Below are 14,617 nucleotides of genomic sequence, written 5' to 3'. Positions count from 1 at the left end.
TTATACAGCATCAAGGCTCCTAGGAAGGGAGACAGTAAGTTAAAAGTAAGAGTGCATGCTCCCAATTCTACCTCTAGCTTACTATGGAACCTTGGACCTGTTTTCTAACACCGCTGTGGGCCTTTGTTTTTCCATCCATAACATGAGGTAACTGGAATAGGTATCTGAGATATATTTTTTAGCAATACAGTTCTTTGAAAGTAAAGGATACTGCAGAATCCTTGCCTATAATTTGAAGTGAGAGAGAAGTCATATAAGGAGCATATTGATACAGGCATCTGCATGTGCTCAGGACCTGCTTCAGGTTCTAAATTCCCATGTGCTAGGGCTTTTAAAATGGATTTAAGGTAAGGCTTATGAAACTACAGAGAGTACAGTAAGGTAAAATACTGTCTAAAAGTGGGTGACCAATATCAGGGCAAAGGGAAACAAAAGGTAGAAAAGAAAAGTACAGCTAAGAGTAAGATTAAAAACAAAATGAGGGCTGTGAGCACTCTGGTTCTTTGGGAATGTGGGTGTTAGTAGGTAACATTTTTTTCTTCCCCACTAAAAATTCTAAGGTTCATCCAGGTAAAAATGAAAGCATCCCAAAGCCAATGGGGATGTCTGTTAAATACACATTCTGCAACAAAATTAATTAGCTTTGTTCTGGTATTCTCCGGCTTTCTTTGTTCTCTGAATACCACTTTCATTAGCCAATCTACAGCTTCTTGCAAGGTGTTATGAATTGTTGAAGCCACCACTGCAATATTCACAAAAAAAGAACCTGGACTCCCTGGTTGAATTTGATAGCTACCCTAAAGATAATGTGGTTTCATAGGCACAGTACTTTATAATATTGAGAGCCCAAACTATGATCCCTTAAAACATCTAAGGGATGGATGATTACATGAAAATCATTATATCAGAAATTTGTAGAAAACACTTTGAGTAAATAGCCATGTTATTAAATTAAGTGGATTTTAACATTTAATGAAATTGGCAGATTTTTTATGTCAAATATTGAATACTGTATCAGACTAGAGAGATGTAAATAATGCTAAGAATGATAATGCAAATGGATTTCTTCAGAAACAGGGGAGGGGTTAAGCTTAGTTTTGTGTATAAACTATACAATTTACTCTCAAATGTGTAATTTATGTTTTAGCACCCCAGATACTCGCCCAGCTGGTCTGGAGGAGGCTGATCAGCAGCCATTGCCTGGAGAACAAGGAATTAACTTGGACAACTCAGGCCCTAAACTGCCAGAATTTTCAAACCGACCACCAGGTGATAAAATGTTAACTAAAGTTTATATGCTTCTCATCATTTATTTACAGCATTATAAGTCTGTTTTTCAAGGAAACAATAGTATTTTATTTTGTCTACTAACTAGGCTACTTTGGTGATTTAATGTGTCTAGTATTTGGAAACTGTGCCTTGATATTAAGTTAAAAAATTTCAAATATAACTTCTGAAGGCATGTGTGTGTATGTATTTGTGTGTATGTGTGTGTTTGTGTGTGTGTGCGTATTTTGCTCAAATTAGTCTTCATTATTTTAGGTCTTCATAAAATCAGACTAAAATGTCAAGTGCCTCTTTATTCTTGTCAATATTAAGGTTCTAGTTGGCATCAAAATGGATTAAGATTAAATGAAAAGATGTTTTCACTCTAATCCTGCTTGCCTGCCTTTCCTGCAGCCTTTCCTACTGGGGCTTTCTCAAAGCAGAGAACTACCAGGGTTTAAAATAAGATTTTTTAAATACAACTTTTATTATGAATCTTTAAACATAAAAAATATGTAAAGAGTAATAAAAGAGACACTCATGTACTTCCTACCCAGGTTAATAATAAATAGGACCAATATTGTTGAAGCCCTCTGTGTTATATGCTCCTCTGATTATAAAATAATATCATCCTCTAAATGTTGAAAATTATGTTGAAAAGGAAAAAGTCTCCTAAAATTCGTTCATTCCAACCTAGGTATTATAGAACCAAGGTCAGCTGCCACAGTGTCTCTATACCTGGTTCCTCTTGGCCTAAGCAGTGATTTGTAACTTTATTCCCCTGTGACACAGTTGAAGACACACAAGCCTGTCACATTTAGGCCACACTTCCATGTGTATACAAAGGATTATGTTTTGTTTCTTCCTTTCTAGTTCCTCCACCTCCTTTTTTGGCATGTAAGTGTAAGTGATGTTACTTTAGGGATAAACTTTAGTCCACCCTTAATTTATGTATTTTAAAAGTGAATCCAAAAAAAAAAGTGAATTCATTATGATGTCAATACTTTGTGTTATTTATTACAAATTGTTTGGGCACACCACACTTCCCATCAGTGAGTTACAGCAGCACAGTTGAGGCTGGGAGGTCACCAGTCTTTGGTGGTGGTCCAGAGGCATTATGAACAGGAAGGTGCCTTCTTCCCTCAGATACATCTGAATTCTTCTGTTAAATCCCAGGGGTTCTCACACACATTATTGCTTCCTTTCTACAGTTTGCAAACTGGAAGCCTGTAGGCTGAATTCAGCCTACGATATGTTTGAATTGTCATGCAGCATCCTGAACCAAACAGAAACCTGAATTTAAATGCCTTTAGCTAGAGCATCAGCTCTGCAGTTTGGCTCTGTCCACAGAACTACTACTGTCTTATCCCAGCCCACTTCTCTTCTTCATTACCGGTCTGGCCCCTAAAGGCATATGAATTTTCATCCCTTGATTAATAAACTTGGTTTTTTATTATGTTATATGCACGTGTGTGTGTCCTAGCTTTCCCTCTCCACCATTCTGTCACAACAACCCAATCTATCTTATCATTAATGCCCTTTGGACTGCTGCCTCCAGCTTCTGGAACCTTTACAGTAGCCATGCCCTTAACTGTTACTTTGGAGAGAGGCTGCTGTATTGTCTGTGCTGCTCTCTTTGGTATTTATGCTGTCTGGTGGCCTAATTTTAAAGAAAAAGGCATTTGTATCATAGCCCTGACATCAAGGCTTCTACAGAAATTACAGTTCTTAACATGGGAACCTGAGTTAAACCTATAGAAATGCCATATGTTGTTGGCTTTATAAATGTAAAGAGGTTAGTTGGGCCTAAAACAAAAAAGGATTAAAAAGAAACTTCAAAACTGGATTCTGCACATTGTACTCATTGGTGCCATGTCTGTCATTGGCTAGAAGACATTGATTAGCTGTTAAACACAGGGTGTGACCCTGTGGATCAGCAGCATTTGAGAGCTGCTCTGAAAATCTTGAGCCAACACTTCTGACTGCCAGGGCCAGCTGTCCTTATGCCTGTACCTTCGTAAAACTTTCCTAATGTATTTTTCATGCAACAGTGAAATAAATCTAGTTTGTGAAATTGTATGTATCCCAGTTATATGCCCGCTTTTTCCCACTGAACAGCCTTTATTCTTGGTTAATGATCTTTTCATCCTTTCTGCTGATTGTGTAAGGTTTTGGTTCTAAAATGCCAAATAAAATCTTCACAAAAGAAAGAATCAAAAAAAAAAAAAAAAAAAAAAAAGAAAGAATCATTTGAGATGTTGCCTTCTAGAAATCTATAAGGCATTGTCCCTCAGAGTTCTTTTCCTGAAATTATTTTTTATTCCTGAGGGCTGTGCTTCTTGCTTATTCTTCAATTATGGATTCATAGAAAATATTTCTCCAAATAAAGTTTTACATGTAAGAAAGTAAACAGAAATTAATATTCGTAAAAAGAACTTCAGTGCCCTCATTTTATTTTCAATGTGTGTATCAGCTTCTATTAGCTCCTACTATTTATTGAACTGATTTACATCGGAGGGGCAGTTTAATTCATTGGGTTTCCCAAAGAACTGAGCCTGAAGGATGCAGCATGGTGTGTGAAGCCAATGGATTGGAGTAATTTTAAATCCCTCTTCCTTAAGGAATTGAATCCTAGAATTTTATATCTTACTTCTGTTGAAAGAATAAAAAGGCTATCTTCAATGCTGGCGTTTTCAACAAAACCAAGTCTTAAAAAAATTAATCTGTGCTAACAGAAAAAAAGTGACTCTTAAATGCTTCATTCACAAGTACAATGAAATATTTACTATGCTTGCATGAGACCCCAATGCTGGGCGGTCAACTGTTTGCTGTTGATGGAGTTTTTCTCGTGTCATCTGAATGTTTGGCTGGTATAGACTTGGCCAGTTTCAGTGCATAGCACAGTGTCTATTACAGTCTTAGTGCGGTGATGCCTTATTCAAACCCTGAAGACTGAGGAGCTCCAGGTTCTTGATGCTTTGCTTTTTGCTTCCTTAAGCAGTGTGCCTCTTTGCTTATGTCAAAGAATGAGGGGCTGCCCATACCCGCCCTGGGAACGGGCACGCCTGAGCTGTTTGTGCACAGTCTGTGCAACCTAGATGAGTATTTCTTGGCTATACTCTAAAGGTAGCAAAGCTTTTCTTGCTGAAAATCTAACTTCCCTGATTTTGGGGGCTCGTTTTAGGTTATCCTTCTCAACCAGTTGAACAGAGGCCACTTCAGCAGATGCCTCCTCAGCTCATGCAGCATGTGGCGCCCCCACCCCAGCCACCACAGCAGCAGCCGCCGCCGCCCCCGAGTCAGCCACAGTCTCAGCAGCAGCAGCAGCAGCAAATGATGATGATGCTCATGATGCAGCAGGACCCCAAATCAGTTAGGCTTCCAGTCTCGCAGAGCGTCCATCCCCCAAGGGGCCCCCTGAATCCGGACTCCCAGAGAATGCCCATGCAGCAGAGTGGCAGTGTGCCTGTCATGGTCAGTTTGCAAGGACCTGCCTCCGTGCCGCCATCACCTGATAAGCAAAGAATGCCAATGCCTGTGAATACTCCTTTGGGAAGCAGTTCAAGGAAAATGGTATACCAGGAGAACCCCCAGAATCCTTCCAGCTCACCACTGGGAGAGATGTCCTCACTCCCTGAAGCAAGTGGCAGTGAAGTACCATCTGTCTCAGGAGGCCCAAATAGCATGCCTTCACATTTAGTGGTTTCCCAGAATCAGTTAATGATGACAGGGCCAAAACCTGGACCATCACCCCTTTCGACAACTCAAGGTGCAACTCCCCAGCAGCCTCCTGTAAATTCCCTGCCCAGCTCTCATGGCCACCACTTTCCAAATGTGGCTGCCCCAACCCAAACATCTAGGCCTAAAACACCAAACAGAGCCAGCCCCAGACCCTATTATCCTCAGACACCCAACAACCGCCCTCCCAGCACAGAACCTTCAGAAATCAGTCTATCACCAGAAAGACTCAATGCCTCCATAGCAGGACTCTTCCCCCCACAGATTAATATTCCTTTACCTCCCAGGCCAAATTTAAACAGAGGCTTTGATCAACAGGGCCTAAATCCAACAACTTTGAAGGCCATCGGACAAGCACCTTCAAATCTTACCATGAATAATCCTTCCAATTTTGCTGCCCCACAGACTCACAAATTAGATTCTGTGGTGGTGAATTCTGGAAAGCAGTCTAATTCTGGAGCAACAAAACGGGCAAGTCCAAGCAACAGTCGCAGGTCTAGTCCTGGGTCAAGTAGGAAAACCACCCCAAGTCCAGGGAGACAAAATTCAAAAGCCCCTAAACTTACTCTTGCCTCTCAAACTAATGCAACCTTGTTGCAAAATGTGGAGTTGCCAAGAAACGTATTGGTCAGTCCTACTCCTTTGGCCAACCCCCCTGTACCTGGAAGCTTCCCTAACAGCGGGCTGAATCCTCAGAATCCTACCATGCCTGTGGCTGCAATAGGGGGTGTTCTTGAGGAAAACAAGGAGAGCTTGACTGTGCCTCAGGACAGCGACTCCCAGAATTCCCAGGGTAGGAAGGAGCAGGTAAACGTTGAGCTAAAAGCAGTCCCTGCCCAAGAAGTTAAAATTGCCCCTGAAGATCAATCCAAAAAGGATGGGCAACCTTCGGATACTAACAAACTTCCCAGTATCGAAGAGAACAAAAATTTGGTGTCTCCTGCTATGAGGGAAGCACCAACATCGTTAAGTCAACTTCTTGATAACTCTGGAGCTCCTAATGTGACCATTAAACCCCCTGGGCTTACAGATCTGGAAGTAACACCTCCAGTAGTTTCTGGAGAGGACCTGAAAAAAGCATCTGTCATTCCCACACTGCAGGATTCGTCTTCTAAAGAACCCTCTAATTCCCTAAATTTACCTCACAGTAACGAGCCATGTTCAACCCTTGTGCATCCAGAATTGAGTGAGGTCAGTTCTAATGTTGCACCAAGCATCCCTCAAGTAATGTCAAGACCTGTCAGCTCTTCCTCCATTTCCACTCCTTTGCCCCCAAATCAGATAACTGTTTTTGTAACTTCCAATCCCATCACAACTTCAGCTAACACATCAGCAGCTCTGCCAACTCACCTGCAGTCTGCATTAATGTCAACAGTTGTCACAATGCCCAATGTGGGTAGCAAGGTTATGGTTTCTGAGGGACAGTCAGCTGCTCAGTCAAATGCCCGGCCTCAGTTCATTACACCTGTCTTTATCAATTCATCCTCAATAATTCAGGTTATGAAAGGATCACAGCCAAGCACAATTCCTGCAACCCCACTGACAACCAACTCTGGCTTGATGCCTCCCTCTGTTGCAGTCGTTGGCCCTTTACACATACCTCAGAATATAAAATTTTCTTCTGCTCCTGTACTGCCTAATGCCCCCTCCAGTAGTCCTGCTGCAAACATACAGACAGGTCGACCCTTGGTCCTTAACTCACGAGCCACCCCTGTTCAGCTTCCTTCCCCACCTTGTACAACTTCTCCAGTTGTCCCTCCTCATCCCCCTGTCCAGCAAGTAAAAGAACTGAATCCAGAGGAGACTAGTCCTCAGGTGAGCACCTCAGCAGATCAGAGCACTCTGCCCTCTTCACAGTCAACCACAGTGGTTTCTCCCCTTTTGACCAATAGTCCAGGCTCCTCTGTCAACCGGCGAAGCCCAGTCTCATCTAGTAAGGGCAAAGGAAAAGTGGACAAAATCGGCCAGATTTTGCTGACCAAGGCGTGTAAAAAAGTTACAGGCTCTCTTGAGAAAGGGGAAGAACAATATGGTGCAGATGGAGAAACTGAAGGCCAAGGGCTAGAGACCACAGCTCCAGGGCTCATGGGAACAGAGCAGTTATCCACAGAGCTGGACAGTAAAACCCCAACACCCCCAGCACCCACTCTGCTAAAAATGACCTCTAGCCCTGTGGGCCCAGGCTCCGCCTCAGCAGGACCCAGCTTACCTGGCAGTACTCTCCCCACCAATGTACGCTCGATAGTAACCACTCTGGTACCCTCTGAGCTCATCTCCGCGGCGCCGACCACAAAAAACAATCATATTGGCATAGCATCTGAGCCACTTGCAGGTGGCCTAGTGGAGGAGAAGGTGGGATCTCATCCAGAGCTTCTACCCAGCATAGGTATGTACTTGGGGCCTGGCATCATCTCGTGTCAATTTTTGATGACCTATCCCACAAGAGAAAGCATGACTCCTTTTCTACTTGGAGGAAGAAGAATGGGCTAAATGGCAATAGTGATAGTTTCATTTATTTGAAGTACATTGGGAAATATACTTCCCTTTTAAAATCCCACGTTGTTTACATTCATTAATACGGTTCTCTCTCAGCTCCTGAAATAATCATATACCTTTTATTTACATAAAATTTTTCATTTTACAAAGAAGCATTTTCACCTGTGTTACATCATCTTCATACCAACCATGTCAGGTAGCCCTAACCCCATTCTGTGGGTGAGAAGATTGAAGCTCAGAGTTCAGTATTCATTCAAAGTCTATACTGTGAGCCTCCAGTTTAACCATGTCCCTTAAGGGTAAACAACAGTTTCTGCAGGTTCTCCTTACTGTGGTAAAGACTTGCTCTCAACTGTTCAGAGCAGGTTTCTTATAGCCCCTTCCTCATTGTACTCTCTCCCAGGGACTCTTCCCTTCTGACTGGCTACTCCAGGGGAGAGCTTTCCAGAAAACCAGCTTTCGTGGTAATAGACATGGGAGGAGCAAAGTGGTTGAGAGATAGGCTTAGGTTGGTGCCAGCATTTACCAGCTGTTTGGGCTTAGGCAAGTTACTTGACTACTCCAAACTTTAGTTTCCTCCTTTGTAAAATGGGGACAATAGTAGTTGTAAGGATTCAATGAGATAATGTATATAACATTTTTAGCACGGGGCTGGGATATAGTAATCATTCAATAATAGGTAAAGAATTCTTATTGCCAGTTTCTTTTTGATGCAATCTCTTTGAAAATTAGACCATTCCATTCATGTATTTCTAGTTCAGGTTATTTCCTATGTACTGGTAAGGTGGGCTAATGATGGAAACGTAGATGTCCTTACATCTACCCTCCTTCCCTTGGCATTTCCCCCCCGCACCCGCCCCTCCCCACACATACGTAATGTTCCTCCTTCTGTGAGGCTTAAGTGGTACAGAAGCTCTATTTCCCCAGAGTGGAATCAGTCAAACACTGCCAAAGCTCAAAGGACCTTTGCTGTATCCTAGGCCAGCCAATAGCACCTGTTTATGCAGCTCAAATGCTTCGAGGGGCAGGAGGAGGGGCAGAAAGAACACAAGCTTCTGGTAGGATCAAGGTTCAAATTCTAGCTCCACTGGTACCAGTTGCAGTTGGATAAATCCCTTAACCTCTTGTAAGCCATGTACTTCACCAGTAAACTGGAGATTGTAATTACTACATCCCAGAATTTATACAAAGATTCACTGAGCGGGCTTAGCATAAAAGCCAGCACACTGCCTCACACAGAGCCCTGGAAAGGTTAATTCCCCTTCTCTCTGCCTATTCACTTCAAAACTAGAGATAGAGGGAGGGATAAAGGCCTTTAAGGAGTTCTCTGCCCTTGGAGGAGACAGAGACTTCATAGGGCTGGGTGCTGTATATTTCTGGTTCTAGTTCTGTTGATGTAGGTGAGCCCTAAGAATTTTTTAAAAACCTGGTGTAACTTAAATATATTCTCCACTATTAAATGTTTCCATTCTACTTCCTTTCAGGGAAAATTTCCCTCTGATACCAAGAGAATAACGATGAAGTTGTTAGAAAATAACTTTTATCTGGATCCTGTGTAATCCTAGAGAAATAATAGGAGCGTTAGGGAGATGAACCAGTAGTTGGAAAAACAACTTCTCAATTTCAGTTAAGATTATTTCCATTCTTTTTCAAGGGGCTTCTGTGCTTTTACCTTGAAAGTGTGAGAAACCAATACTGGAGTAAAAAATAAAAGTTAAGGTACAGTTTTAAGCTTTATTAGATAAGCATCCAAAATAAATTCTTAACACAAATGCATCATTGACTAAGCAGGGAGAGATATCTATACAAGTCACAATTTCCACATGAGGGTAAAACTTATTGTTGTAGAGTTTATCTAGGATGGTAGACTGAGTGTCAAGATGGGAGGACATAACCTTGAGTGACTGTGGCATATCTATGTCTTCAATCTTTACGGTATGATCCCAGAAGTTCCCATTCTAGAGTACATTGTGTATTCTATTCCATTCCTCTTCAATGGCCTGAGTTCTCTCTGTCCTTCAAAGCCTAATTCTGATGTTTCTCCCTTTAGTGTACCTTCAGATTTCTTTAGAATTGATCTTCCTTGCTTTGGACTCCCATAGTACTTTATACTTTATGAATCTGCTTCATATAGCATCACAGTTGACTCCAGAGTACCACTTGTGTATATCTTTAATACTAGACTGAGTCCTGATGGGCAAGAAGAATGGAATTTGGTCTCTAAGGGTGCCTGGCACAGAGCCTTGCCCTTAGTAAGTTCTTGGTAATTGATAGATAAAACAAGTAGATAACATCAAATTGATTTGATTCATTAAATATGAATTGAATACCTGCTTTATGCCCATCACACTTGCCAGGTGCTATAGAAAAGTACACAATATATGATTCATTTCAGGTCTCAAGGAATGTAGTCTTTAGAGGGTTGAGACAATTTTTTAAATGCTACGGTTGAATGGTATAATTGTCCTTCTGAAAGTGGTTTGGGTTGCCTACTAAAGTATGCTTTTGGGTTTTTTAGAGTACTGGGCAGAACTTGACCCCAAGAAGCAAAAATTATGGGTGCTGTTGTCCTCATGGCCATATCCTTCCTTGATCTTGGCACATACAAAAAGGAAAAACAGACCCCCCCCGGCATTAGTCTGTGTTACTGAGTGTTAGTTAATTTTTTAAGCAAGTTTTGGAATGTACTGTACTTTCAAAGTTAACTTCAAGTACTGCTTTCTAAGAATATGTGTATTTTAGCGGTTACTTAGCCCTTGATTCAGTCAATGCTTTCTGCTTTGTTTAGAAAAGAATGTTAAAGCCCTGTTTCTTTTCTTTGTTTTTCTTTTTTTTCTTGCCTTAGCCCCTTCACAGAGTTTAGTCCCAAAGGAAACTCCAGCCACAGCACTGCAGGGGTCTGTTCCCAGACCAGGTAAGGCCCACCTTGGAAAATTTCTTGAGTAGAATAGGTTACATGTGAAGGAACCACTGCTGTCCTCAATGTGCCAGGAAGTGGCTGAAACTATCTTATCTATTTGCTTCAGAGCAGACTTTGGTTGAGTGGCAGAGCTTATGCAGTACTATTTGAAGTTATTTTTCCCCTGACCAGCTTGCTCTCTGACGCATTCTTCGTGTCAGCCAGGGAACTCAAGAAGGACATCTCAGTGCCTATTGTCTGCCACCAAGCCGTGGGTGGTTTCCATTGCAGAGTTTGCCCTGTTCCATGACCCTGGCACCCATAGCTGGCAGCTGACTGATTGGCATACAGTAACTCACTGGGGTGGGAGGCATTACTGCATTAAGACAGTAATTGCATTATCATGACAGGAGTGGAGGCTTCTTCCAAAAACCTCCGCTGCAGTGAGGTAGCCATTCCTCAGGGAGTCAGAGTCATTTCAGTCATGTCTAGATGGCGTTAAGTTTCTTCCCATGACCAAGATATTGTAAATAGCACTAGGGATGATGTTTCTGGAAGGTGGAGCCCATGTTAATCTGACAAATAACTACTGTGAAATGCTGGCTCAGCTCTGAATGCATGAGGATCTTGATGGCAGTAACAGCCGTCAAGATTAGACTGCCAAAGCAGATAAAGGTTATAGATTTGTTACAGTTTAGTCTTACCTGGCTCTTTGTCATTTGTAGGTTATTGGGGGATACCCCCCCACAAAAAAAGAAGTGTGACTGCTTTCCACAAGGAAGTTAGAGTCTCGCTGACAATACAGTTCACACACTTGACAAAATTTAAAAAAAAAAAAAAGTTTAATTTTGAATCTAAGTCAGTAAAAGTAAGGTAGAAGTTGGGAATTCCCTGGCAGTCCAGTGGTCAGGACTCTGTGCTCTCACTGCCGAGGGCCCAGGTTCAGTCCCTGGTCGGGGAACTAAAATCCCACAAGCTGCATGGGGTGGCCAAAAAAAATTAAAAATAAATAAAATTTAAAATATTTTTTTAAAAAGTAAGGTAAAAGTTGTGATTATTTTAAAACCTGCTTCAGGGTGCCATGTCCTATATGATGGATAGGACTTTCTATTGTACATTCTTTGGGTAAAACCAGGCCTCTGAAAAAATGGATAAGCAAAAAACATTTTAGCCACCCAGATTCGTTTGCTACCAACTACCCACATGATACCTGAGAAGGGTAGAAATGGAACAAATTCTTCAGAGAAGGAATTAGATAGTAAAACTCATTTTTGATGAGAAAAGGAGCAACTAGAAAGGGGAAGGGAATTCCATCTCCTGCCCCAACTCTTTTCTCCAGAAGATGGACTTTACCATATCATATGTCCTCCTTCTCAGAGTAATTTGCTGAAGAATCTTGTTCCTTTTAAAAGTTTGGCTCAAATGAATCTCCTTAAAATACTGCCTACGCCAATAATTGCCTTCACCAAAACCCCTTTGATCTCCACTTATATGAATTAGCTGTGATAGTGTTAAAATTGTCAAAAGCATTGAATTTTGTTTCAAAAGAGCAAACTAACCAAAATTTTTTGTAGTAAACCTCTTTTGACTTGAGCCATTTTTATTTTTGAGCACACATTTATTTTGAGCACACATTTCTTTGCTCCAGCAGAGCCAACAAGGCAGCAGAGACTCAGTGAGTTGGTATCTATTTCTTGTGGAGGGGGTTCCAGGTTTTATGAGTTAGATATGGGGAGCTAAATAACAAATGAGAAGCATGGACTCTCCTCTGCCAGCATCTTTCATTGAAGGCAGAGTAGGACAGCCTCTTTACGTGAAGGCTGCATCAACATGAGCATCATAGCAATACTAATAATAGCTAATACTGAGTTATTACTAAGTGCTGCTGTACTAAGTTTTTTATATGTGTTATTTAATTTAATCTTTTTAACTTTGAGGTGGGTAAAGTGGTTATCGCCATTTTTCAGATGAGACATTGAGCACAGAGAGGTCAAGCTGTTTGCCCAAGGTCACATGGCTAATAAGCAGTGAGGTCAAAATAACCCAGTCCTTCTGACTCCACTGCCTTCAAGGAGGCTACTGTGTAATAAGTAGGGTAGGTTAGACATGTACACTGTGTTTCAGGTGTTGAATTCCCTGAAATGGGGGACAGGGAAAGGACTGTGGGAGACCAGAGGCAGGAGAGATGACTGCTATCTGATGCATCAGGGATGATCTTTTGGAAAAGATGGAACTACCTAAAGGCATATAATGGAAGAAGATGTTTTCCTGCTGGTGCTAATAAAGAAGTGCCTGGTAAACGCATAGGATGCTCATTTAAGCAAAACCCTGCTAGACAAATGACAGAGATTTTCCTTTTTAGAGGGCATTGCTGAGAGGTTGAGGAAGAGAGGAACATAATGGGGTGTATAGGTGATATCTCAGAGTAAAGCAGTCTGCTCTCTAAAACTCAGGAATTCCTTTGGAGGAGAATGCATCCTTAATAGATATTTAAGACATATTGGAAGATTACTGTTTAAAAAAAAATATGTCAAGAGGGAAGAGATATTCTAAGAATGAAAACAGTCTCTTCTACATGAGAGGAAGAGGATTATTTTACTAAAATAGTTATAGCTGGATGAAATATGAACCAGGCAATGTAATTTAGTTACGTTGATCCAAACAGGGTTACTTCACAGTATGGAGTAGAAATAAAAATAGACTAAGTATCTTATGCTCCAGACAACTGAGTTGTGTCCATGCCAACTCTGTCTGTTTACTACGTTAGGGTGAGGATCCTGCTGCGCATGGAGACCCGTTAGCCTAAACAAGGCATTCAGAATTCTCATAGACACCTAGCTTCTCCCTGTGGACATATACGCCAGAAGCTCCTACATCTCATTTCTGTCCTTTGTATTTTTAACAGAACTCGAGGCAAATGCTGCCATAGTCTCTGGACAAAGGTAAGATGATCACTTCTGCAGACTTAGCGTGAATATGGCGTAAGCCTCTTTGAAAGGTATCATCTTTCTCAACCTTTAAACCTTTCCTCACCTTGTCCTTTTCCTTCACTCTTTGTACCAGTTTTTTTCCTGCTGAAGTAGGGAGCTGTCATGAGTACCATCCCCTCAGAGGTAACATTTCTTTTAACAAAACTTGGTGGCTAAGTTCCTGCCTTTTGTGGTGGTTTTGAAAATTGGATGACATAACATTTTCAGCACTCAGCATAGTGAGTAAATAGTAAGCATTCAATATATAGGAGCTGTTGGGTCGTATGGTAGTTCTATTTGTAGTTTTTTAAAGAACCTCCATACTGTTCTCCATAGTGGCTGTATCAATTTACATTCCCACCAGCAGTGCAAGAATGTTCCCTTTTCTCCACACCCTCTCCAGCATTTATTGTCTCTAGATTTTTTGATGATGGCCATTCTGACCATTGTGAGATGATACCTCATTGTAGTTTTGATTTGCATTTCTCTAATGATTAATGATGTTGAGCATTCTTTCATGTGTTTGTTGGCAATCTGTATATCTTCTTTGGAGAAATGTCTGTTTAGGTTTTCTGCCCATTTTTGGATTGGGTTGTTTGTTTTTTTGTTATTGAGCTGCATGAGCTGCTTGTAAATTTTGGAGATTAATCCTTTGTCAGTCCCACTACTGGGCATATACCCTGAGAAAACCATAATTCAGAAAGAGTCATGTACCAAAATGTTCATTGCAGCTCTATTTATAATAGCCAGGAGATGGAAGCAACCTAAGTGTCCATCATTGGATGAATGGATAAAGAAGATGTGGCACATATATACAATGGAATATTACTCAGCCATAAAAAGAAATGAAATTGAGTTATTTGTAGTGAGGTGGATGGACCTAGAGTCTGTCATACAGAGTGAAGTAAGTCAGAAAGAGAAAAACAAATAACCGTATGCTAACACATATATATGGAATCTAAGAAAAAAAAAAACGGTCATGAAGAACTTAGGGGTAAGATGGGAATAAAGACACAGACCTACTAGAGAATGGACTTGAGGACATGGGGAGGGGGAAGGGTAAGCTGGGACAAAGAGAGTGGCATGGACATATATACACTACCAAATGTAAGATAGATAGCTAGTGGGAAGCAGCCGCATAGCACAGGGAGATCAGCTCGGTGCTTTGTGACCACCTAGAGGGGTGGGATAGGGAGGGTGGGAGGGAGGGAGATGCAAGAGGGGAGAGATATGGGAACATGTGTATGCA

General features: G+C 41.4%; 1 protein-coding gene across 19 annotated transcripts in view; it reads left to right on the top strand.

Annotated features, from left to right (window-relative positions):
- Window positions 1–14,617, top strand: part of NCOA6 (nuclear receptor coactivator 6) — a 98,065-nt gene that overhangs the window by 71,876 nt on the left and 11,572 nt on the right. For 15 of the 19 annotated variants that reach the window (XM_089896765.1, XM_089896767.1, XM_089896766.1 and 12 more), the window contains 4 exons: window positions 1,148–1,269; window positions 4,451–7,390; window positions 10,346–10,414; window positions 13,305–13,341. In XM_089896765.1, the coding sequence (XP_089752891.1) occupies window positions 1,148–1,269; window positions 4,451–7,390; window positions 10,346–10,414; window positions 13,305–13,341 (3,168 nt within the window). Of the gene's footprint in view, window positions 1–1,147; window positions 1,270–4,450; window positions 7,391–10,345; window positions 10,415–13,304; window positions 13,342–13,462; window positions 13,513–14,617 lie in introns of all 19 variants that reach the window. The other 4 variants (XM_089896762.1, XM_089896761.1, XM_089896759.1 and 1 more) reach the window with 2 other exon arrangements.

This window comes from Delphinapterus leucas, chromosome 15 (assembly GCF_059928025.1).
Source record: "Delphinapterus leucas isolate spDelLeu-1000000601 "Yukka" chromosome 15, BTC_Dleu_Yukka2, whole genome shotgun sequence".
NCBI classification, from domain to species: Eukaryota; Metazoa; Chordata; class Mammalia; order Artiodactyla; family Monodontidae; genus Delphinapterus; species Delphinapterus leucas.
The sequence above is the reverse complement of the archived record's forward strand: the minus strand, read 5'-3'. Positions and strand labels throughout refer to the sequence as shown.